The sequence below is a fragment of the Oncorhynchus nerka genome, linkage group LG10, assembly GCF_034236695.1.
Source record: "Oncorhynchus nerka isolate Pitt River linkage group LG10, Oner_Uvic_2.0, whole genome shotgun sequence".
Taxonomy (NCBI): domain Eukaryota; kingdom Metazoa; phylum Chordata; class Actinopteri; order Salmoniformes; family Salmonidae; genus Oncorhynchus; species Oncorhynchus nerka.
In genome coordinates, this window is record NC_088405.1 from 97,920,863 (window position 1) to 97,948,114 (window position 27,252).

The 27,252-nt window shown below is 43.6% G+C and overlaps 1 protein-coding gene across 1 annotated transcript; it reads left to right on the forward strand.

Moving 5' to 3' along the window:
- Positions 1 to 26,966, forward strand: LOC115127025 (NEDD4-binding protein 2-like 1). The gene is made up of 5 exons (XM_029656668.2): positions 1 to 339; positions 5,974 to 6,089; positions 6,801 to 6,889; positions 11,196 to 11,284; positions 25,649 to 26,966. Exons 1-5 carry the CDS (start codon positions 251 to 253, stop codon positions 25,791 to 25,793), a joined length of 528 nt encoding a protein of 175 aa, XP_029512528.1. The 5' UTR covers positions 1 to 250; the 3' UTR covers positions 25,794 to 26,966.
- Positions 26,967 to 27,252: the final 286 nt, after the last annotated feature.

The window sequence follows — 27,252 nt, forward strand, 5'->3', positions numbered from 1 at the left end:
CCTGTCAGTTCTCTGTTCTGCCCTGCGTGGTATTACAGTGAGCCCGTATATATACGAAAAGTTGCATTTGCCATTTATTACTTATTACTAATAAAAAATACATAGTATAAAATCGGTGACTCATTGTTATATTTATCCTGATACCAGATTTGAATTTACGCAACCCTAACAAGTGTCTATGTTAGGGCGCGTTCTCTGAACCACAGAGGACATCTGGTTGATGTGCTGTTGGTGAGGTGTAAAAGACAAAATGACGAATGGAAGAGGACGAAAACGAAGCAAAAAGAATCTCATCATTATCAGAGGTTTGCCCGGAGTTGGGAAGGAGCCCTATGCAAGGTAGGCTACTCCATCCTTTCACCCCCCCCAAATAAATACTTAAGGCAAACGTTTTACGTGACCCCCAACCGATTGTGTGGAGGTTTTTTTCTTCGTTTATTTGCGTTGTTTGTACATAATGTTGACGCTTCCGTCTTTTATGACCGAAAATAACGTCTAGACATCAGAGACCGGATTCACAAAACGTTACTTAAGAAACTTCTTACGCTTTTTCGTAAGGGGGGGGCAAATACGACGTTTATAAGAGTTGGTAAATGCAATTCCTCAAAATGTTCTTAGGAATTCGTAGTTTTGTGTGGAACTTCGTAAATATATATTATGTGGCATTAGTGACCAATAAATACGCCTGTGTGACAGGGACGATTGGATTTGGTTATTTCGTTATTTCTCACACATTATAGCCACCAGACTACCTATATCATAATCAGAAATGGATAACCAAGAAAGGAGATTGAAGTGAGGATATTGGAAATAGCAGCCAGGAAAAGATTGCTGTTTGGGGAGACTTGCTAACCAGTGATGCCAATTTAGAAATGTTGTTGCTAGATTTAGCAACTTTTCAGACTACCCTTGCTAACAGCACCTAGCAACAAATTTAGCTACTTTTAAAAATGTATTTGGAACTTTTAGCAACTTTTGAAAAGTGACTCAAATACTAAAATGGACGTATTTTCCCTCTAAATGACACAACAACGATTTTCTCTGTCACACACTCAGTCACAACACGCAGTGGCCTGGTTGCAAAAGTGCCGTGTGAGTGACGTCAGCAGTAGTTCGTGTACGACGAGACAAACCCAATGAATATAGTAGTTGGTCACGAATGTTTTGATCTTGAACAGAACTTACAAGATCAATCAACATGTCTCAATCAAAATTGTACAGAAAAGAGTGGGAGTCTGTACCTGAACAAATGTCAAATCATATTTATTTTTTTCCCGAGATGGCCAGTTCAATTTGAGTAACGTTATTGTGTATTCTACGTAATGACGCAGCTTTACGTTATCACGCAATGACATCACAACGTCATTTAGCAACAAATCAACCTGCCTCTAGCAATTTACCCTGAAAATGAGTTGGCAACACTGTTGCTAACTGCGGGGTCACGACAGAGACCAAAAAGAAAGAATGGGCTGGAGTGGCCGAGTCTGTCTCTGTCGTCAGGGGCTATGGCAAGGGACAATGACGCCGTAAAAATGAAGTGGTCCAAGTTCTTTGCAACTTGATGAGATAGCGATAGCTATTTAACATTTCTAGGATATTTATTTTATTTATCTGTTATTTTACCAGGTAAGTTGACTGAGAACACATTCTCATTTACAGCAACGACCTGAAGAATAGTTACAGGGGAGAGGAGGGATGATTAGACAACGACCTGGGGAATAGTTACAGGGGAGAGAAGGGATGATTAGACAACGACCTGGGGAATAGTTACAGGGGAGAGAAGGGATGATTAGACAACGACCTGGGGAATAGTCACAGGGGAGAGGAGGGATGATTAGACAACGACCTGGGGAATAGTTACAGGGGAGAGGAGGGATGATTAGACAACGACCTGGGGAATAGTTACAGGGGAGAGGAGGGATGATTAGACAACGACCTGGGGAATAGTTACAGGGGAGAGGAGGGATGATTAGACAACGACCTGGGGAATAGTTACAGGGGAGAGGAGGAGGGATGATTAGACAACGACCTGGGGAATAGTCACAGGGGAGAGGAGGGATGATTAGACAACGACCTGAGGAATAGTCACAGGGGAGAGGAGGAGGGATGATTAGACAACGACCTGGGGAATAGTCACAGGGGAGAGGAGGGATGATTAGACAACGACCTGGGGAATAGTTACAGGGGAGAGGAGGGGGATGAATGAGCCAATTGTAAACTGGGGATTATTAGGTGACCGTGATGGTTTGAGGGCAAGATTGTGAATTTAGCCAGGACACCAGGGTTAACACCCCTACTCTTACGATAAGTGCCATGGGAACTTTGATGACCTCAGAGAGTCAGGACCCCCGTTTAACGTCCCATCCGAAAGACGGCACCCTACCCAGGGCAGTGTCCCCATTCACTGCCCTGGGGCATTGGGATATTTTTTTTTAGACCAGAGGAAAGAGTGCCTCCTACTGGCCCTCCAACACCACTTCCAGCAGCATCTGGTCTCCCATCCAGGGACTGACCAGGACCAACCCTGCTTAGCTTCAGAAGCAAGCCAGCAGTGGTATAAAGGGTGGTATGCTGCTGGCTATATATTGTAATATATAGTTAATTACAAGCTAGCTAGTGTAACCAATATGCAACGGCTAGCTAGTTAGCGGTGGTGCGCGCTAATAGCATTTCAATCGGTGACGTCACTCGCTCTGAGACCTTGAAGTAGTGGTTCCCCTTGCTCTGAGACCTTGAAGTAGTGGTTCCCCTCGCTCTGAGACCTTGAAGTAGTGGTTCCCCTCGCTCTGAGACCTTGAAGTAGTGGTTCCCCTTGCTCTGAGACCTTGAAGTAGTGGTTCCCCTCGCTCTGAGACCTTGAAGTAGTGGTTCCCCTTGCTCTGAGACCTTGAAGTAGTGGTTCCCCTTGCTCTGCGAGGGCCGCGGCTTTTGTGGAGCGATGCTTCGAGGGTGTCAGTTGTCGATGTGTGCAGAGGGTCCCTGGTTCGAGGCGAGGAGAGGGACGGAAGCTATACTGTTTCACTAGATAATGCGTGTTTCTTCTTAATTGTTTTCTTAGAAAGAAACTGAGGAAAAACCTAAAGAAAATTTCCAATAACTTTATTGAGGAATAGCAACTTTGCTTAACTTTCTTCATAAGTCTAGTTAAGGAGAAAAATGGCAGTTAAAAAGGACATTTCTTAAAGAAAGTTTTGTGAATCCAGCCCCAGGACTTCTCCTTTCACGACTCTGACTGCTCCCTTGGAAACAGGCCCAGATCCCCGCGATTTGCGTGAAGAGGGGCCGGAGGGCGGGCTGCCTTCTGAGAATTCGTAGGCGATCGAATAAACCCCCACTTCCTTCCATTCTGCCAACAAACGTGCAAATCTTTGGAGAATAAAATCAACGAGTTACGGGGAAGATTAAACTACCAACGGGACATTAAAAACTGTAATATCTTATGCTTCACGGAGTCGTGGCTGAACGACGACACTATCAACATACTGGTTGTTTATACACTGTAGGATAGAACAGTGGTGTCTGTTAAGACAAGGAACTATGTATTTTTCTAAAAAAACAGCTGGTGCACGATATCTTCCACTGGATGTCATAAGGTGAAAGCACCAATTTGTAAGTCGCTCTGGATAAGAGCGTCTGCTAAATGACTTAAATGTAATATCTAAGGAAGTCTCGAGCTATTGCTCGCCTGAGGTAGAGTATATCATGATAAGCTGTAGACCACACTACCTACCTCATCTGTATTCTGTGTAGCTGTTTATATACCAGCACAGTCAGAGGCACTAAGACAGCATTGAATGAGCTGTATTCTGCCATAAGCAAACAAGAAAACCCTCACCCAGAGGTGGCGCTCCTAGTAGCTGGGGAATTTAATGCAGGGTAACTTAAATCCGTTTTACCAAATTTCTATCAGCATGTGAAATCTGCAACCAGAGGGAAAAGATCTCTGGACCACCACCCAGAGAAGCATACAAAGCTCCCACTCCCTCAAATGGGCAAATCTGACCATAATTCTACCCTGCTGATTCCTGCTTACAAGCAAAAATTAAGGCAGGAAGCACCAGTGACTAGATCAATAAAAAAGTGGTCAGATGAAGCAGATGCTAAGCTACAGGACTGTTTTGCAGCACAGACTGGAATATGTTCTGGGATTCCTCCGATGGCATTGAGGAGTACACCACCTCAGTCATTGGCTTCATCAATAAGTGCATCGATGACATCGTCCCCACAGTGACCGTACGTACATATCCCAACCAGAAGCCATGGATTACAGGCAACATCCGCACTGAGCTAAAGGCTAGAGCTGCCACTTTCAAGGTGCGGGACTCTAACCCGGAAGCTTATTAGAAATCATGCTATGCCCTCTGACGAACCATCAAACAGGCAAAGTGTCAATACAGGACTAAGATTTAATTGTACTACACCGGCTCCGACGCTCGTCTTATGTGGCTCGCAAACTATTACAGACTACAAAGGGAAGCACAGCCGCAAGCTGCCCAGTGACATGAGCCTACCAGACGAGCTAAATTACTTCTATGCTCCAATAACACTGAAACATGCATGAGAGCACCAGCTGTAAAGGACAATTGTGTGATCACGCTCTCCGCAGCCGATGTGAATAATACCTTTAGACAGGTCAACATTCACAAGGCCGCAGGGCCAGATGGATTACCAGGACGTGTACTACAAGCATGCGCTGACAAACTGGCAAGTGTCTTCACTGACATTTTCAACATGTCCCTGACTGAGTCTGTAATACCAACATGTTTTAAGCAGACTACCATAGTGCCTGTGCCCAAGAACACTAAGATTACCTGCCTAAATGACTACCGACCCGTAGCACTCACGTCTGTAGCCATGAAGTGCTTTGAAAGGCTGGTCATGTCAGCCCAGTACATCACTGGGGCCAAGCTCCCTGCCATCCAGGACCTCTATACCAGGCGGTGTCAGAGGAAGACCCTAAAAATGGTCAAACACTCCAGCCACCCTTGTCATAGACTGTTCTCTCTGCTACCGCACGGCAAGCGGTACCGGAGCGCTAGGTCCAAGAGGCTTCTAAACAGCTTCTACCCCCAAGCCATAAGACTCCTGAACACCTAATCAAATGGCTACCCATTGACACTGTGGGAGTTAATGTTACTAAAAGAGACATATATATATATATATATATATATATATATATATATATATATATAATACTATAGAGCAAAAACATGTGTACATCAGACCACAAGAGGAGAAGGCGACACTTAAATGCATCTGCTATTCTGGAAAGGGCAACATACCAAAGAGTAGATGGAGTGGAACAGCCATAAGTATAAGGACCAAGGCCATAAGGAGGAGAAGCTGGACACACCAATGTTGGAGGGACATACAGTCTACCAGTCCTAATAAGGGCAACATACCAAAGAGCACACCAAGCTAAAACATAAATACGAAGGCCAAAGAGATAGGCCCATAGGATAGCTGGGCATATATTATTTTTAGGACGTGAAGGGGTCTTGCCACCGTCTACTACACCTGTTTTATTCAGCATTTCACTGTAAGGTCTACTACACCTGTTGTATTCAGCATTTCACTGTAAGGTCTACTACACCTGTTGTATTCAGCATTTCACTGTAAGGTCTACTACACCTGTTGTATTCAGCATTTCACTGTAAGGTCTACTACACCTGTTGTATTCAGCATTTCACTGTGAGGTCTACTACACCTGTTGTATTCGGCATTTCACTGTGAGGTCTTCTACACCTGTTGTATTCAGCATTTCACTGTGAGGTCTACTACACCTGTTGTATTCAGCATTTCACTGTGAGGTCTACTACACCTGTTGTATTCAGCATTTCACTGTGAGGTCTACTACACCTGTTGTATTCAGCATTTCACTGTAATTTATATATATATATATTTATATGACATAATATATAATAATATACAGTAACGATAGAATGATGTAATGATTTTATTCTGTTTTCCCAGAATGCTCCTTGATAAATTTGGATGTGGACAGATATTCTCCGCCTCCTACTACCATGCTATGTACAACTGGAACAGACAATACTTCTCACGTAACCATATGTGGAATAGACTAGATGGTAGGTATCATTATACACACACACACACACACACACACACACACACACACACACACACACACACACACACACACACACACACACACACACACACACACACACACACACACACAGAGACACACACACACACACACACACACACACACACACACACACACACAGAGACGCACGCATGCACACACACACACACATACACACACACAGAGACACAGAGACACACACACACACACACACAGATGCACACACACACATACACACACACACACAGCGACACACACACACACACAGAGATGCACACACACACACAAAGACGCACACACACACAGAGACGCACGCACACACACAGAGACACACACACACACACCGAGACGCACACACACACAGAGACGCACACACACACACACACACAGACGCACATACACACACACACACAGAGACGCACGCACGCACACAGAGACGCACGCACGCACACACACACACACACACACACACACACACACACACAGAGACGCACGCATGCACACACACACACAGAGACACACACACACAGAGACACAGAGACACACACAGAGACACAGAGACACAGAGACACACACACACACAGAGAGACACAGAGACACACACACAGAGAGACACACACACACACAGAGACACAGAGACACACACACAGTTTTATTCTTCAAAGTATTCTGCCATGCTTTATTTTTTCAGTCTTTAGAGCCATGGAGGAAGGTGTGGATCCCATCATCGTTTACAACATCCACTCTTTTCTTTCTGACATGTGGCCTTATATCACCATGGTGAGAACCACTGTGTGTGTGTGTGTGTGTGTGTGTGTGTGTGTGTTATTTTTTGTAATTTTCTATCAAATCTACTTCTTGCAGATAAAATGATAAAATATTGACCTAAAAATGTCATAAAAAGGTTTAATGACACATCCTTTTTTATTCGGCGTCTAAAAACTAAAAACCACAAGACTGATTTGAAGCTGGTTTCACTTCCTAGGTACTTTCCTCTTCTTCAAATCAAACTTTATTTGTCACATGCGCAGAATACAACAAGTGTAGAATTTACCGTGAAATGCTGAATACAACAAGTGTAGAAATGCTTTACTGACTTTTACTTAACCAACAGTGCAGTTCAAGAAGAAGAAAATATTTACCAAGTAGAATAAAATAAAAAAGTAATAATAAAAGTTAACACAGTAAGAATAACAGTAACGAGACTATATACAGGGTATTACGGTACAGAGTCAATGTGGAGGCTATATACAGGGTATTACGGTACAGAGTCAATGTGGAGGCTATATACAGGGGGTACCGGTACAGAGTCAATGTGGAGACTATATACAGGGGGTACCGGTACAGAGTCAGTGTGCAGGGGGTACCGGTACAGAGTCAGTGTGGAGGCTATATACAGGGTATTACGGTACAGAGTCAATGTGGAGGCTATATACAGGGGGTACCGGTACAGAGTCAATGTGGAGGCTATATACAGGGGGTACCAGTACAGAGTCAATGTGGAGGCTATATACAGGGTATTACGGTACAGAGTCAATGTGGAGGCTATATACAGGGTATTACGGTACAGAGTCAATGTGGAGGCTATATACAGGGAGTTACGGTACAAGGTCAATGTGGAGGCTATATACAGGGGGTACCGGTACAGAGTCAATGTGGAGGCTATATACAGGGGGTACCGGTACAGAGTCAATGTGGAGGCTATATACAGGGGGGTACCGGTACAAGGTCAATGTGGAGGCTATATACAGGGGGTACCGGTACAGAGTCAATGTGGAGGCTATATACAGGGTGTTACGGTACAGAGTCAATGTGGAGACTATATACAGGGTATTACGGTACAGAGTCAATGTGGAGGCTATATACAGGGTATTACGGTACAGAGTCAATGTGGAGGCTATATACAGGGGGTACCGGTACAGAGTCAATGTGGAGGCTATATACAGGGGGGTACCGGTACAAGGTCAATGTGGAGGCTATATACAGGGGGTACCGGTACAGAGTCAATGTGGAGGCTATATACAGGGTGTTACGGTACAGAGTCAATGTGGAGACTATATACAGGGTATTACGGTACAGAGTCAATGTGGAGGCTATATACAGGGGGTACCGGTACAGAGTCAATGTGGAGGCTATATACAGGGGGTACCGGTACAGAGTCAATGTGGAGGCTATATACAGGGGGTACCGGTACAGAGTCAATGTGGAGACTATATACAGGGGGTACCGGTACAGAGTCAGTGTGCAGGGGGTACCGGTACAGAGTCAGTGTGGAGGCTATATACAGGGTATTACGGTACAGAGTCAATGTGGAGGCTATATACAGGGGGTACCGGTACAGAGTCAATGTGGAGGCTATATACAGGGGGTACCAGTACAGAGTCAATGTGGAGGCTATATACAGGGGGTACCGGTACAGAGTCAATGTGGAGGCTATATACAGGGGGTACCGGTACAGAGTCAATGTGGAGGCTATATACAGGGGGTACCGGTACAGAGTCAATGTGGAGGCTATATACAGGGTGTTACGGTACAGAGTCAATGTGGAGACTATATACAGGGTATTACGGTACAGAGTCAATGTGGAGGCTATATACAGGGGGTACCGGTACAGAGTCAATGTGGAGGCTATATACAGGGGGTTACGGTACAGAGTCAATGTGGAGGCTATATACAGGGGGTACCGGTACAGAGTCAATGTGGAGACTATATACAGGGTATTACGGTACAGAGTCAATGTGGAGGCTATATACAGGGTGTTACGGTACAGAGTCAGTGTGGAGGCTATATACAGGGGGTACCGGTACAGAGTCAATGTGGAGGCTATATACAGGGTGTTACGGTACAGAGTCAATGTGGAGACTATATACAGGGTATTACGGTACAGAGTCAATGTGGAGGCTATATACAGGGGGTACCGGTACAGAGTCAATGTGGAGGCTATATACAGGGGGTACCGGTACAGAGTCAATGTGGAGGCTATATACAGGGGGTACCGGTACAGAGTCAATGTGGAGGCTATATACAGGGGGTACCGGTACAGAGTCAATGTGGAGGCTATATACAGGGGGTACAGGTACAGAGTCAATGTGGGGGCTATACACAGGGTATTACGGTACAGAGTCAGTGTGCAGGGGATACCGGTACAGAGTCAATGTGGAGGCTATATACAGGGGGTACCGGTACAGAGTCAATGTGGAGGCTATATACAGGGGGTTACGGTACAGAGTCAATGTGGAGACTATATACAGGGTATTACGGTACAGAGTCAATGTGGAGGCTATATACAGGGGGTACCGGTACAGAGTCAATGTGGAGGCTATATACAGGGGGTACCGGTACAGAGTCAATGTGGAGGCTATATACAGGGGGTTACGGTACAGAGTCAATGTGGAGGCTATATACAGGGGGTACCGGTACAGAGTCAATGTGGAGGCTATATACAGGGGGTACCGGTACAGAGTCAATGTGGAGGCTATATACAGGGGGTACCGGTACAGAGTCAATGTGGAGGCTATATACAGGGGGTACCGGTACAGAGTCAATGTGGAGGCTATATACAGGGGGTACCGGTACAGAGTCAATGTGGAGGCTATATACAGGGGGTACCGGTACAGAGTCAATGTGGAGGCTATATACAGGGGGTACCGGTACAGAGTCAATGTGGAGGCTATATACAGGGGGTACCGGTACAGAGTCAATGTGGAGGCTATATACAGGGGGTACCGGTTCAGAGGCAGTGTGGAGGCTATATACAGGGGGTACCGGTACAGAGGCAATGTGGAGGCTACAATTTTATGGTCTTTCCTCTGACACCGCCTATTATAGAGGTCCTGGATGGCAGGAAGCTTGGCCCCAGTGATGTACTGGACCGTACGCACAGGGAGGCAGGCGGAGGCAGGCAGGTAGGCAGGCGGAGGCAGGTAGGTAGGCAGGCAGGCGGAGGCAGGCAGGCAGGCGGAGGCAGGCAGGCAGGCGGAGGCAGGCAGGCGGAGGCAGGTAGGTAGGCAGGCGGAGGCAGGCAGGCAGACGGAGGCAGGCAGGCGGAGGCAAGCAGGCAGGCAGAGGCAGGCTGAGGCAGGTGGAGGCAGGCAGGTGGAGGCAGGCAGGCAGGCGGAGGCAGGCAGGTGGAGGCAGGCGGAGGCAGGTGGAGGCAGGCAGGCGGAGGCAGGTGGAGGCAGGCAGGCAGGCGGAGGCAGGCAGGCGGAGGCAGGTGGAGGCAGGCAGGCAGGTGGAGGCAGGCAGGCGGAGGCAGGCAGGCGGAGGCAGGTGGAGGCAGGCAGGCAGGTGGAGGCAGGCAGGCAGGCGGAGGCAGGTGGAGGCAGGCAGGCAGGTGGAGGCAGGCAGGCGGAGGCAGGCAGGCGGAGGCAGGTGGAGGCAGGCAGGCAGGTGGAGGCAGGCGGAGGCAGGTGGAGGCAGGCAGGCGGAGGCAGGTGGAGGCAGGCAGGCAGGTGGAGGCAGGCAGGCAGGTGGAGGCAGGCAGGCAGGTGGAGGCAGGTGGAGGCAGGCGGAGGCAGGTGGAGGCAGGCAGGCGGAGGCAGGTGGAGGCAGGCAGGCAGGTGGAGGCAGGCAGGCGGAGGCAGGCAGGCGGAGGCAGGTGGAGGCAGGCAGGCAGGTGGAGGCAGGCAGGCGGAGGCAGGCAGGCGGAGGCAGGTGGAGGCAGGCAGGCAGGTGGAGGCAGGCAGGCAGGTGGAGGCAGGCGGAGGCAGGGAGGCAGGCAGGCAGGTGGAGGCAGGCGGAGGCAGGTGGAGGCAGGCAGGTGGAGGCAGGCAGGCGGAGGCAGGTGGAGGCAGGCGGAGGCAGGCGGAGGCAGGTGGAGGCAGGCGGAGGCAGGTGGAGGCAGGCAGGCAGGTGGAGGCAGGCGGAGGCAGGCAGGTGGAGGCAGGCGGAGGCAGGCGGAGGCAGGCAGGTGGAGGCAGGTGGAGGCAGGCAGGCAGGCGGAGGCAGGCAGGTGGAGGCAGGCGGAGGCAGGCGGAGGCAGGTGGAGGCAGGCGGAGGCAGGTGGAGGCAGGTGGAGGCAGGCGGAGGCAGGCAGTCAGATTTAAACACCAATTTATGTCTCCTATTAAAATATTTATCCTCCCAGGGGATGCGTCAGGGTGACTATCACATCGCTATGATGGAGCTGCCTCAAGGTTATCCTAAAAACTCTTTCCCCATCAACCAGCTGTACAGGTAGGATCCAGCCTCTTCAGAGACAGCCTACATTCTACATTCAGGCCTTTCAAATCAAATGTTATTGGTCAAATACACGTGTTTAGTAGATGTTATTGCGGGTGTAGTGAAATGCTTGTGCTTCTAACTCCAACAGTGAAGCAATATCTAACAATTCCACAACATATACCCAATACACACAAATCTAAGTAAAGGAATGGAATAACGAACACATAGACTAAGATACAGTAGATGTGTATAGGAACTTAAAACTTTCCACCTTCTCCACTGCTGTCCTGTTGTAGTGGATAGGGGGCTGCTCCCTCTGCTGTTTCCTGAAGTCCACCATCATCTCCTTCTGATTTTTTAAATGTTGAGTGAGAGGTTGTTTTCCTGGCACCACACTCCCAGCATCCTCACTTCCTCCCTTCAGGCTGTCTCGTCGTTGTTGGTAGTCAAGCCCACAACTCTAGCACTGAGATGTGCCACTCGGGAGACGTTCTCTACATTCTATGTTATACATTCTACAGCCTACATTCTATATTCTACAGCCTACGTTCTATATTCTACAGACTACATTCTATATTCTACAATCTATATTCTACGTTCTACAGACTACATTCTATATTCTACAGTCTACATTCTACAGCCTACATTCTATATTCTACAGACTACATTCTATAGACTACATTCTATATTCTACAGCCTACATTCTATATTGTACAGCCTACATTCTATACTCTACAGCCTACATTCTATATTCTACAGCCTACATTCTACAGCCTACATTCTATATTCTACAGCCTACGTTCTACATCCTACGTTCTACATTCTACAGACTACATTCTACAGCCTACATTCTACAGCCTACATTCTATATTCTATGGCCTACATTTTACATTCTATATTCTATAGCCTACATTCTACAGCCTACATTCTATATTCTACAGCCTACGTTCTACAGCCTACATTCTATAGCCTACGTTCTACAGCCTACATTCTATATTCTACATCCTACATTCTAGAGCCTACATTCTATATTCTACAGCCTATGTTCTATAGCCTACATTCTATAGCCTGCGTTCTACAGCCTATGTTCTACAGCCTACGTTCTATATTCTACAGCCGACATTCTACAGCCGACATTCTTCAGCCTACATTCTATATTCTACAGCCTACGTTCTACAGCCTACATTCTATAGCCTACGTTTTACAGCCTACATTCTATATTCTACATCCTACATTCTACAGCCTACATTCTATATTCTATAGCCTACATTCTATAGCCTGCGTTCTACAGCCTATGTTCTACAGCCTACGTTCTATATTCTACAGCCTACATTCTACAGCCGACATTCTTAGCCTACATTCTATATTCTACAGCCTATGTTCTACAGCCTGTTCTACAGCCTACATTCTATATTCCACAGCCTACGTTCTACAGCCTACATTCTATATTCTACAGCTTAGGTTCTACAGCCTATGTTCTACAGCCTACATTCTATATTCTACAGCCTATGTTGTATATTTTCTACAGCCTACGTTCTACAGCCTACATTCTATAGCCAACATTCTATATTCTACAGCCTACGTTCTACAGCCTATATTCTACAGCCTACATTTTACAGCCTACGTTCTACAGCCTACATTCTACAGCCTACGTTCTACAGCCTACATTCTATATTCTACAGCCTACATTCTATATTGTACAGCCTACATTCTATATTCTACAGCCTACATTCTATATTCTACAGCCTACGTTCTACAGCCTACATTCTACAGCCTACATTCTATATTCTACAGCCTACGTTCTATAGCCTACGTTCTACAGCCTACATTCTATATTCTACATCCTACATTCTACAGCCTACATTCTATATTCTAGAGCCTACATTCTATATTCTATATTCTACAGCCTACGTTCTACAGCCTACATTCTATAGCCTACGTTCTACAGCCTACATTCTATATTCTACATCCTACATTCTAGAGCCTACATTCTATATTCTACAGCCTATGTTCTATAGCCTACATTCTATAGCCTGCGTTCTACAGCCTATGTTCTACAGCCTACGTTCTATATTCTACAGCCGACATTCTACAGCCGACATTCTTCAGCCTACATTCTATATTCTACAGCCTACGTTCTACAGCCTACATTCTATAGCCTACGTTTTACAGCCTACATTCTATATTCTACATCCTACATTCTACAGCCTACATTCTATATTCTAGAGCCTACATTCTATATTCTACAGCCTATGTTCTATAGCCTACATTCTATAGCCTGCGTTCTACAGCCTATGTTCTACAGCCTACGTTCTATATTCTACAGCCTACATTCTACAGCCGACATTCTTAGCCTACATTCTATATTCTACAGCCTATGTTCTACAGCCTGTTCTACAGCCTACATTCTATATTCCACAGCCTACGTTCTACAGCCTACATTCTATATTCTACAGCTTAGGTTCTACAGCCTATGTTCTACAGCCTACATTCTATATTCTACAGCCTATGTTCTATATTTTCTACAGCCTACGTTCTACAGCCTACATTCTATAGCCAACATTCTATATTCTACAGCCTACGTTCTACAGCCTATATTCTACAGCCTACATTTTACAGCCTACGTTCTACAGCCTACATTCTACAGCCTACGTTCTACAGCCTACATTCTATATTCTACAGTCTACATTCTACAGCCTACATTCTATAGCCTACGTTCTACAGCCTACATTCTATATTCTACAGCCTACGTTCTATAGCCTACATTCTATATTCTTTATTCTACAGCCTACATTCTATAGCCTACGTTCTACAGTCTACATTCTATATTCTACAACCTACGTTCTACAGCCTACATTCTATATTCTACAGCCTACGTTCTACAGCCTACATTCGAGATTCTACAGCCTACATTCTACAGCCTACATTCTATATTCTACAGCCTACATTTTACATTCTTTATTCTACAGCCTACATTCTACGTTCACATTCTACAGCCTACATTCTACAGCCTACATTCTACAGCCTACATTCTACAGCCTACATTCTACAGCCTCGTTCTACATCCTACATTCTACAGCCTACATTCTACAGCCTACATTCTACAGCCTACAGCCTACATTCTACAGCCTACATTCTACAGCCTACATTCTTTATTCTACAGCCTACATTCTACAGCCTACGTTCTACAGCCTACATTCTACAGCATACATTCTACAGCCTACGTTCTACATCCTACATTCTACAGCCTACGTTCTACATCCTACATTCTACAGCCTACATTCTACAGCCTACATTCTACAGCCTACGTTCTACAGCCTACATTCTACAGCCTACGTTCTACAGCCTACATTCTACAGCCTACATTCTACAGCCTACGTTCTACATTCTACAGCCTACATTCTACAGCCTACATTCTACAGCCTACATTCTACAGCCTACATTCTATATTCTACAGCCTACATTTTACATTCTTCATTCTACGTTCTACAGCCTACATTCTACAGCCTACGTTCTACAGCCTACATTCTACAGCCTACATTCTACAGCCTACATTCTACAGCCTACATTCTACAGCCTACGTTCTACAGCCTACATTCTACATTCTACAGCCTACATTCTATAGCCAACATTCTATATTCTACAGCCTACGTTCTACAGCCTACATTCTATATTCTACAGCCTACATTTTACAGCCTACGTTCTACAGCCTACATTCTACAGCCTACGTTCTACAGCCTACTTTCTACAGCCTACATTCTATATTCTACAGTCTACATTCTACAGCCTACATTCTATAGCCTACGTTCTACAGCCTACATTCTATATTCTACAGCCTACGTTCTATAACCTACATTCTATATTCTTTATTCTACAGCCTACATTCTATAGCCTACGTTCTACAGTCTACATTCTATATTCTACAACCTACGTTCTACAGCCTACATTCTATAGCCTACGTTCTACAGTCTACATTCTATATTCTACAGCCTACGTTCTACAGCCTACATTCGAGATTCTACAGCCTACATTCTACAGCCTACATTCTATATTCTACAGCCTACATTTTACATTCTTTATTCTACAGCCTACATTCTACGTTCTACATTCTACATTCTACAGCCTACATTCTACAGCCTACGTTCTACATCCTACATTCTACATCCTACGTTCTACATCCTACATTCTACAGCCTACATTCTACAGCCTACATTCTACAGCCTACATTCTACAGCCTACATTCTTTATTCGACAGCCTACATTCTACAGCCTACATTCTACAGCCTACGTTCTACAGCCTACATTCTACAGCCTACATTCTACAGCCTACATTCTACAGCCTACGTTCTACATCCTACATTCCACAGCCTACATTCTACAGCCTACGTTCTACATCCTACATTCTACAGCCTACGTTCTACATCCTACATTCTACATCCTACATTCTACAGCCTACGTTCTACAGCCTACGTTCTACATCCTACATTCTACATTCTACATCCTACATTCTACAGCCTACATTCTACAGCCTACATTCTACAGCCTACATTCTACAGCCTACAGCCTACATTCTACAGCCTACATTCTATATTCTACAGCCTACATTTTACATTCTTTATTCTACAGCCTACATTCTACGTTCTACATCCTACATTCTACAGCCTACATTCTACAGCCTACGTTCTACATCCTACATTCTACAGCCTACATTCTACAGCCTACGTTCTACCTCCTACATTCTACAGCCTACATTCTACAGCCTACATTCTACATTCTACAGCCTACATTTTACAGCCTACATTTTACAGCCTACATTCTACATCCTACATTCTATATTCTACAGCCTACATTTTACATTCTTTATTCTATAGCCATTCATTCTATTCTTCCTACATTCTACATTCTACAGCCTACATTCTACAGCCTACATTCTACAGCCTACATTCTACAGCCTACGTTCTACATCCTACATTCTACAGCCTACATTCTACAGCCTACACTTTATTCTACAGCCTACATTCTACATCCTAATGCCCTACATTCTACATCCTACATTCTACAGCCTGTTCTACAGCCTACATTCTATATTCCACAGCCTACGTTCTACAGCCTACATTCTATATTCTACAGCTTAGGTTCTACAGCCTATGTTCTACAGCCTACATTCTATATTCTACAGCCTATGTTCTATATTTTCTACAGCCTACGTTCTACAGCCTACATTCTATAGCTTCTATATTCTACAGCCTACGTTCTACAGCCTATATTCTAGCCTACATTTTACAGCCTACAGCCTACATTCTACAGCCTACGTTCTACAGCCTACATTCTATATTCTACAGTCTACATTCTACAGCCTACATTCTATAGCCTACGTTCTACAGCCTACATTCTATATTCTACAGCCTACGTTCTATAGCCTACATTCTATATTCTTTATTCTACAGCCTACATTCTATAGCCTACGTTCTACAGTCTACATTCTATATTCTACAACCTACGTTCTACAGCCTACATTCTATATTCTACAGCCTACGTTCTACAGCCTACATTCGATTCTACAGCCTACATTCTATATTCTACAGCCTACATTTTACATTCTTTATTCTACAGCCTACATTCTACGTTCTACATTCTACAGCCTACATTCTACAGCCTCATTCTACAGCCTACATTCTACAGCCTATTCTACAGCCTACGTTCTACATCCTACATTCTACAGCCTACATTCTACAGCCTACATTCTACAGCCTACATTCTACAGCCTACATTCTACAGCCTACATTCTTTATTCTACAGCCTACATTCTACAGCCTACGTTCTACAGCCTACATTCTACAGCATACATTCTACAGCCTACGTTCTACATCCTACATTCTACAGCCTACGTTCTACATCCTACATTCTACAGCCTACATTCTACAGCCTACATTCTACAGCCTTACATTCTACAGCCTACGTTCTATTCTACAGCCTACATTCTACAGCCTACGTTCTACATTCTACAGCCTACATTCTACAGCCTACATTCTACAGCCTACATTCTATATTCTACAGCCTACATTTTACATTCTTCATTCTACGTTCTACAGCCTATATTCTACAGCCTTTCTACAGCCTACATTCTACAGCCTACATTCTACAGCCTACATTCTACAGCCTACATTCTACAGCCTACGTTCTACAGCCTACATTCTACATTCTACAGCCTACATTCTACAGCCTACATTCTACAGCCTACATTCTATATCTACAGCCTACATTTTACATTCTTCATTCTACGTTCTACAGCCTTATTCTACAGCCTACGTTCTACAGCCTACATTCTACAGCCTACATTCCACAGCCTACATTCTAGCCTAGTTCCATCCCACATTCTACAGCCTACGTTCTACAGCCTACATTCTACAGCCTACATTCTACAGCCTCCTACAGCCTTGTTCTACATCCTACATTCTACATCCTACATTCTACAGCCTACATTCTACAGCCTACATTCTACAGCCTACATTCTACAGCCTACAGCCTACATTCTACAGCCTACATTCTATATTCTACAGCCTACATTTTACATTCTTTATTCTACAGCCTACATTCTACGTTCTACATCCTACATTCTACAGCCTACATTCTACAGCCTCGTTCTACATCCTACATTCTACAGCCTACATTCTACAGCCTACGTTCTACCTCCTACATTCTACAGCCTACATTCTACATTCTACAGCCTACATTCTACATTCTACAGCCTACATTTTACAGCCTACATTTTACAGCCTACATTCTACATCCTACATTCTATATTCTACAGCCTACATTTTACATTCTTTATTCTATAGCCTACATTCTACGTTCTACATCCTACATTCTACATTCTACAGCCTACATTCTACAGCCTACATTCTACAGCCTACATTCTACAGCCTACGTTCTACATCCTACATTCTACAGCCTACATTCTACAGCCTACATTCTTTATTCTACAGCCTACATTCTACATCCTACGTTCTACATCCTACATTCTACATCCTACATTCTACAGCCTGTTCTACAGCCTACATTCTATATTCCACAGCCTACGTTCTACAGCCTACATTCTATATTCTACAGCTTAGGTTCTACAGCCTATGTTCTACAGCCTACATTCTATATTCTACAGCCTATGTTCTATATTTTCTACAGCCTACGTTCTACAGCCTACATTCTATAGCCAACATTCTATATTCTACAGCCTACGTTCTACAGCCTATATTCTACAGCCTACATTTTACAGCCTACGTTCTACAGCCTACATTCTACAGCCTACGTTCTACAGCCTACATTCTATATTCTACAGTCTACATTCTACAGCCTACATTCTATAGCCTACGTTCTACAGCCTACATTCTATATTCTACAGCCTACGTTCTATAGCCTACATTCTATATTCTTTATTCTACAGCCTACATTCTATAGCCTACGTTCTACAGTCTACATTCTATATTCTACAACCTACGTTCTACAGCCTACATTCTATATTCTACAGCCTACGTTCTACAGCCTACATTCGAGATTCTACAGCCTACATTCTACAGCCTACATTCTATATTCTACAGCCTACATTTTACATTCTTTATTCTACAGCCTACATTCTACGTTCTACATTCTACAGCCTACATTCTACAGCCTACATTCTACAGCCTACATTCTACAGCCTACATTCTACAGCCTACGTTCTACATCCTACATTCTACAGCCTACATTCTACAGCCTACATTCTACAGCCTACAGCCTACATTCTACAGCCTACATTCTACAGCCTACATTCTTTATTCTACAGCCTACATTCTACAGCCTACGTTCTACAGCCTACATTCTACAGCATACATTCTACAGCCTACGTTCTACATCCTACATTCTACAGCCTACGTTCTACATCCTACATTCTACAGCCTACATTCTACAGCCTACATTCTACAGCCTACGTTCTACAGCCTACATTCTACAGCCTACGTTCTACAGCCTACATTCTACAGCCTACATTCTACAGCCTACGTTCTACATTCTACAGCCTACATTCTACAGCCTACATTCTACAGCCTACATTCTATATTCTACAGCCTACATTTTACATTCTTCATTCTACGTTCTACAGCCTATATTCTACAGCCTACGTTCTACAGCCTACATTCTACAGCCTACATTCTACAGCCTACATTCTACAGCCTACATTCTACAGCCTACGTTCTACAGCCTACATTCTACATTCTACAGCCTACATTCTACAGCCTACATTCTACAGCCTACATTCTATATTCTACAGCCTACATTTTACATTCTTCATTCTACGTTCTACAGCCTATATTCTACAGCCTACGTTCTACAGCCTACATTCTACAGCCTACATTCCACAGCCTACATTCTACAGCCTACGTTCTACATCCTACATTCTACAGCCTACGTTCTACAGCCTACATTCTACAGCCTACATTCTACAGCCTACGTTCTACAGCCTATGTTCTACATCCTACATTCTACATCCTACATTCTACAGCCTACATTCTACAGCCTACATTCTACAGCCTACATTCTACAGCCTACAGCCTACATTCTACAGCCTACATTCTATATTCTACAGCCTACATTTTACATTCTTTATTCTACAGCCTACATTCTACGTTCTACATCCTACATTCTACAGCCTACATTCTACAGCCTACGTTCTACATCCTACATTCTACAGCCTACATTCTACAGCCTACGTTCTACCTCCTACATTCTACAGCCTACATTCTACATTCTACAGCCTACATTCTACATTCTACAGCCTACATTTTACAGCCTACATTTTACAGCCTACATTCTACATCCTACATTCTATATTCTACAGCCTACATTTTACATTCTTTATTCTATAGCCTACATTCTACGTTCTACATCCTACATTCTACATTCTACAGCCTACATTCTACAGCCTACATTCTACAGCCTACATTCTACAGCCTACGTTCTACATCCTACATTCTACAGCCTACATTCTACAGCCTACATTCTTTATTCTACAGCCTACATTCTACATCCTACGTTCTACATCCTACATTCTACATCCTACATTCTACAGCCTACGTTCTACATCCTACATTCTACAGCCTACATTCTACAGCCAACATTCTACAGCCTACGTTCTACATTCTACAGCCTACATTCTACGTTCTACAGCCTACATTCTACAGCCTACATTCTACAGCCTACGTTCTACATCCTACGTTCTACATTCTACAGATTACATTCTACAGCCTACATTCTACAGCCTACATTCTATATTCTACGGCCTACATTTTACATTCTTTATTCTACGTTCTACATCCTACATTCTACATTCTACAGCCTACATTCTACAGCCTACATTCTACATCCTACATTCTACAGCCTACATTCTACAGCCTACGTTCTACATCCTACATTCTTTATTCTACAGCCTACATTCTACAGCCTACGTTCTACATCCTACGTTCTACATTCTACAGACTACATTCTACAGCCTACATTCTACAGCCTACATTCTACAGCCTACGTTCTACATCCTACATTCTACATTCTACAGCCCATGTTCTACAGCCTACATTCTACAGCCTACATTCTACAGACTACATTCTACAGACTACATTCTACAGCCTACATTCTACTGCCTACATTCTACTGCCTACATTCTACAGCCTACATTCTACTGCCTACATTCTACTGCCTACATTCTACAGCCCATGTTCTACATTCTACAGTCTACATTCTACAGCCTACAATCTACAGCCTACATTCTACAGCCTACATTCTACAGCCTACATTCTACAGCCTACGTTCTACATCCTACATTCTACAGCCTACATTCTACATTCTACATTCTACAGCCCATGTTCTACATTCTACAGCCTACATTCTACAGCCTACATTCTACAGCCTACATTCTACAGCCTACGTTCTACATCCTACATTCTACATTCTACAGCCCATGTTCTACAGCCTACATTCTACAGCCTACATTCTACAGACTACATTCTACAGACTACATTCTACAGCCTACATTCTACTGCCTACATTCTACTGCCTACATTCTACAGCCTACATTCTACTGCCTACATTCTACTGCCTACATTCTACAGCCCATGTTCTACATTCTACAGTCTACATTCTACAGCCTACAATCTACAGCCTACATTCTACAGCCTACATTCTACAGCCTACATTCTACAGCCTACGTTCTACATCCTACATTCTACAGCCTACATTCTACATTCTACATTCTACAGCCCATGTTCTACATTCTACAGCCTACATTCTACAGCCTACATTCTACAGCCTACGTTCTACAGCCTACGTTCTACATCCTACGTTCTACAGCCTACGTTCTACATCCTACATTCTACAGCCTACGTTCTACAGCCTAAATTCTACAGACTACATTCTACAGCCTACATTCTACAGCCTACATTCTTTATTCTACAGCCTACATTCTACAGCCTACGTTCTACATTCTACAGCCTACATTCTACAGCCTACATTCTACAGCCTACATTCTACAGCCTACGTTCTACATCCTACATTCTACATTCTACAGCCCATGTTCTACAGCCTACATTCTACAGCCTACATTCTACAGACTACATTCTACAGCCTACATTCTACAGCCTACATTCTACAGCCTACATTCTACAGCCTACATTATACAGCCTACATTATACAGCCTACATTCTACAGCCTACATTCTACAGCCTACGTTCTACATCCTACATTCTACATTCTACAGCCCATGTTCTACATTCTACAGCCTACATTCTACTGCCTACATTCTACATTCTACAGCCTACATTCTACTGCCTACATTCTACAGCCTACATTCTACAGCCTACATTCTACTGCCTACATTCTACAGCCTACATTCTACAGCCTACGGTCTACATCCTACATTCTACAGCCCATGTTCTACATTCTACAGCCTACATTCTACAGCCTACATTCTACATTCTACAGCCTACGTTCTACATCCTACATTCTACAGCCTACATTCTACATCCTACATTCTACAGCCTACATTCTACAGCCTACATTCTACAGCCTACATTCTACAGCCTACATTCTACAGCCTACGTTCTACAGCCTACGTTCTACAGCCTAGATTCTACAGCCCACGTTCTACAGCCTACATTCTACAGCCTACATTCTACATCCTACATTCTACAGCCTACATTCTACATCCTACATTCTACAGCCTACATTCTACTGCCTACATTCTACAGCCTACATTCTACATCCTACATTCTACAGCCTACATTCTACATCCTACATTCTACAGCCTACATTCTACTGCCTACATTCTACAGCCTACATTCTACTGCCTACATTCTACAGCCTACATTCTACAGCCTACATTCTACAGCCTACATTCTACAGCCTACATTCTACAGCCTACGTTCTACATCCTACATTCTACAGCCTACATTCTACAGCCTACGTTCTACAGCCTACGTTCTACATCCTACATTCTACATTCTACATCCTACATTCTACAGCCTACATTCTACAGCCTACATTCTACAGCCTACATTCTATATTCTACAGTCTACATTCTACAGCCTACATTCTACAGCCTACATTCTATATTCTACAGCCTACATTTTACATTCTTTATTCTACAGCCTACATTCTACGTTCTACATCCTACATTCTACAGCCTACATTCTACAGCCTACGTTCTACATCCTACATTCTACAGCCTACATTCTACAGCCTACGTTCTACCTCCTACATTCTACAGCCTACATTCTACATTCTACAGCCTACATTCTACATTCTACAGCCTACATTTTACAGCCTACATTTTACAGCCTACATTCTACATCCTACATTCTATATTCTACAGCCTACATTTTACATTCTTTATTCTATAGCCTACATTCTACGTTCTACATCCTACATTCTACATTCTACAGCCTACATTCTACAGCCTACATTCTACAGCCTACATTCTACAGCCTACGTTCTACATCCTACATTCTACAGCCTACATTCTACAGCCTACATTCTTTATTCTACAGCCTACATTCTACATCCTACGTTCTACATCCTACATTCTACATCCTACATTCTACAGCCTACGTTCTACATCCTACATTCTACAGCCAACATTCTACAGCCTACGTTCTACATTCTACAGCCTACATTCTACGTTCTACAGCCTACATTCTACAGCCTACATTCTACAGCCTACGTTCTACATCCTACGTTCTACATTCTACAGACTACATTCTACAGCCTACATTCTACAGCCTACATTCTATATTCTACGGCCTACATTTTACATTCTTTATTCTACGTTCTACATCCTACATTCTACATTCTACAGCCTACATTCTACAGCCTACATTCTACATCCTACAGCCTACATTCTACAGCCTACGTTCTACATCCTACATTCTTTATTCTACAGCCTACATTCTACAGCCTACATTCTACAGCCTACGTTCTACATCCTACGTTCTACATTCTACAGACTACATTCTACAGCCTACATTCTACAGCCTACGTTCTACATCCTACATTCTACATTCTACAGCCCATGTTCTACAGCCTACATTCTACAGCCTACATTCTACAGACTACATTCTACAGACTACATTCTACAGCCTACATTCTACTGCCTACATTCTACTGCCTACATTCTACAGCCTACATTCTACTGCCTACATTCTACTGCCTACATTCTACAGCCCATGTTCTACATTCTACAGTCTACATTCTACAGCCTACAATCTACAGCCTACATTCTACAGCCTACATTCTACAGCCTACATTCTACAGCCTACGTTCTACATCCTACATTCTACAGCCTACATTCTACATTCTACATTCTACAGCCCATGTTCTACATTCTACAGCCTACATTCTACAGCCTACATTCTACAGCCTACGTTCTACAGCCTCGTTCTACATCCCACGTTCTACAGCCTACGTTCTACATCCTACATTCTACAGCCTACGTTCTACAGCCTAAATTCTACAGACTACATTCTACAGCCTACATTCTACAGCCTACATTCTTTATTCTACAGCCTACATTCTACAGCCTACGTTCTACATTCTACAGCCTACATTCTACAGCCTACATTCTACAGCCTACATTCTACAGCCTACGTTCTACATCCTACATTCTACATTCTACAGCCCATGTTCTACAGCCTACATTCTACAGCCTACATTCTACAGACTACATTCTACAGCCTACATTCTACAGCCTACATTCTACAGACTACATTCTACAGCCTACATTCTACAGCCTACATTCTACAGCCTACATTATACAGCCTACATTATACAGCCTACATTCTACAGCCTACATTCTACAGCCTACGTTCTACATCCTACATTCTACATTCTACAGCCCATGTTCTACATTCTACAGCCTACATTCTACTGCCTACATTCTACATTCTACAGCCTACATTCTACTGCCTACATTCTACAGCCTACATTCTACAGCCTACATTCTACTGCCTACATTCTACAGCCTACATTCTACAGCCTACGGTCTACATCCTACATTCTACATTCTACAGCCCATGTTCTACATTCTACAGCCTACATTCTACAGCCTACATTCTACAGCCTACATTCTACATCCTACATTCTACAGCCTACATTCTACAGCCTACATTCTACAGCCTACATTCTACTGCCTACATTCTACAGCCTACATTCTACAGCCTACGTTCTACAGCCTACGTTCTACAGCCTAGATTCTACAGCCCACGTTCTACAGCCTACATTCTACAGCCTACATTCTACATCCTACATTCTACAGCCTACATTCTACATCCTACATTCTACAGCCTACATTTTACAGCCTACATTCTACAGCCTACATTCTACAGCCTACATTCTACAGCCTACATTTTACAGCCTACGTTCTACAGCCTACATTCTACAGCCTACATTCTACAGCCTACATTCTACAGCCTACATTCTACAGCCTACATTCTACAGCCTACATTCTACAGCCTACATTCTACAGCCTACATTCTACATTCTACAGCCCATGTTCTACATTCTACAGCCTACATTCTACAGCCTACATTCTACAGCCTACATTCTACAGCCTAGATTCTACAGCCCACGTTCTACATTTGAGTGAACATATATGGTACATGTGCATCAAAGGAGGACTGTATACTTGTTTATCACTTTTAAATCAGTAGATTACTAATGATCTATCAGTTATCAATCTCTTGTGTATTATGTCATGTGCTGTGTGGACCCCAGGAAGAGTAGCTACTGCTTTTGAAACAACTAATGGGGATCCTTATACTAATCAATTCAATAACAATAGCTGTGTTATTCTTTATACAGAATCTGTAATTGTACGATCCCCAAGCAGAAGTTCAGGTTCTGGGAGGAGAACTGGCAAGAAGCTGACGACATCTGGGATGTCCTTAACGACAGCTCTTCCATATGCCGCTGGCAGTATAGCAGAGAGGAATGGAACCTCTATTGAAGACACACACACAGTACCTCCATTTTTTAAATTTTTTTTTTAATCAAAACTACACTGTTTTTAAAAGAGTATTGGTTACCTAGCAACCCCTAGAACCCAACAACACCGACTCGAACCTCGAACTGTTGTATTTGTCTTCTCTTGCACTGATGCCTGTTTTTTTGGTTGTGTCTGAGGCGTTTTGGGGTTTTTTATACCGTTGAGCCAGCTGCTCTTGATCGCTGTCTTGACGACCACTCGCGTTTGAAGTTCAGAACGAGAAAATGTAGGCTTATATAGAAATAATTGTCCTCGGATTGAAAATAATCAGGATTAGGGTTTTGAATATTTAATCCATCCTTATCGAGGTGTAGATTACATCTCACATTTTCCAGTGTTCAAACATGTCAACAAGGCTGCATGGGATTTTCTCTCAATGTGACTCAATGTGCAGCCAATGGCAATGTCCACGTCAGGTATAATCTCGGGAGCCACTTGCGGATTTGACAGCTCTAACGCAGTTTCACTTTTTTTTTTTTAAATCTGATTAGAATAGTCCTAAATCGCTCTGGATAAGAGCATCTGCTAATTGTCAAATGTATATGTTTACATAGCCTGGTCCCAGATCTGTTGCGGTCTCGCCAACTGCTATTGGTCATTGGTGTGACCACAGGACCATAGGAGTTGGCAAGAGCATAGACTGCTCTAGGATCAGGCTACAGTAGAAATAAATTGCAAGGAGTCACACTTCTGAAAGGTTTTCGTGTTGTATGGTGCTTGAAACAACAGATGTGGGTTTGATTCCAACATGGGCCACGTATAGTTTTACTGTATGTGTATTGCTTGAGATTATTTTGTTAATGACGCCGACAGTATTACATAAACGGGACTGTGCTGTAGGCTACTAGATTCAAGCAGAAGTGATGGAAGTACCGAACTACGAGGACGATGTTTTCCGTACTTCGTTACCTACAGATCTGCAGAATGAGTCCTAGTAGTCTAAAGTTAGTTCCTTCGTTTCTGACCGCTTTTTATAACAATAATGTTTAAAGCTTTTGCTCCCCCCCCCCGCCCCCCCCCTTTTGCTCCCCCCACCCCCCTGCTTTTCTACAAATTGGCATCCATCATGTTGTGTTTTTTGCCTTCAATATGCTTTGTTGCCAGCAATAAATCATTTGAAATAATTTGCTTTAAGATTGTCTCATCATCATCATATCAAGAGTCGCTGGTGCAACACAACAGGAGAGTTTCCATGTGGGTTAAATTGTTAGTAGCAACGGGAGAGTTTCCATGTGGGTTAAATTGTTAGTAGCAACGGGAGAGTTTCCATGTGGGTTAAATTGTTAGTAGCAACGGGAGAGTTTCCATGTGGGTTAAATTGTTAGTAGCAACGGGAGAGTTTCCATGTGGGTTAAATTGTTAGTAGCAACGGGAGAGTTTCCATGTGGGTTAAATTGTTAGTAGCAACGGGAGAGTTTCC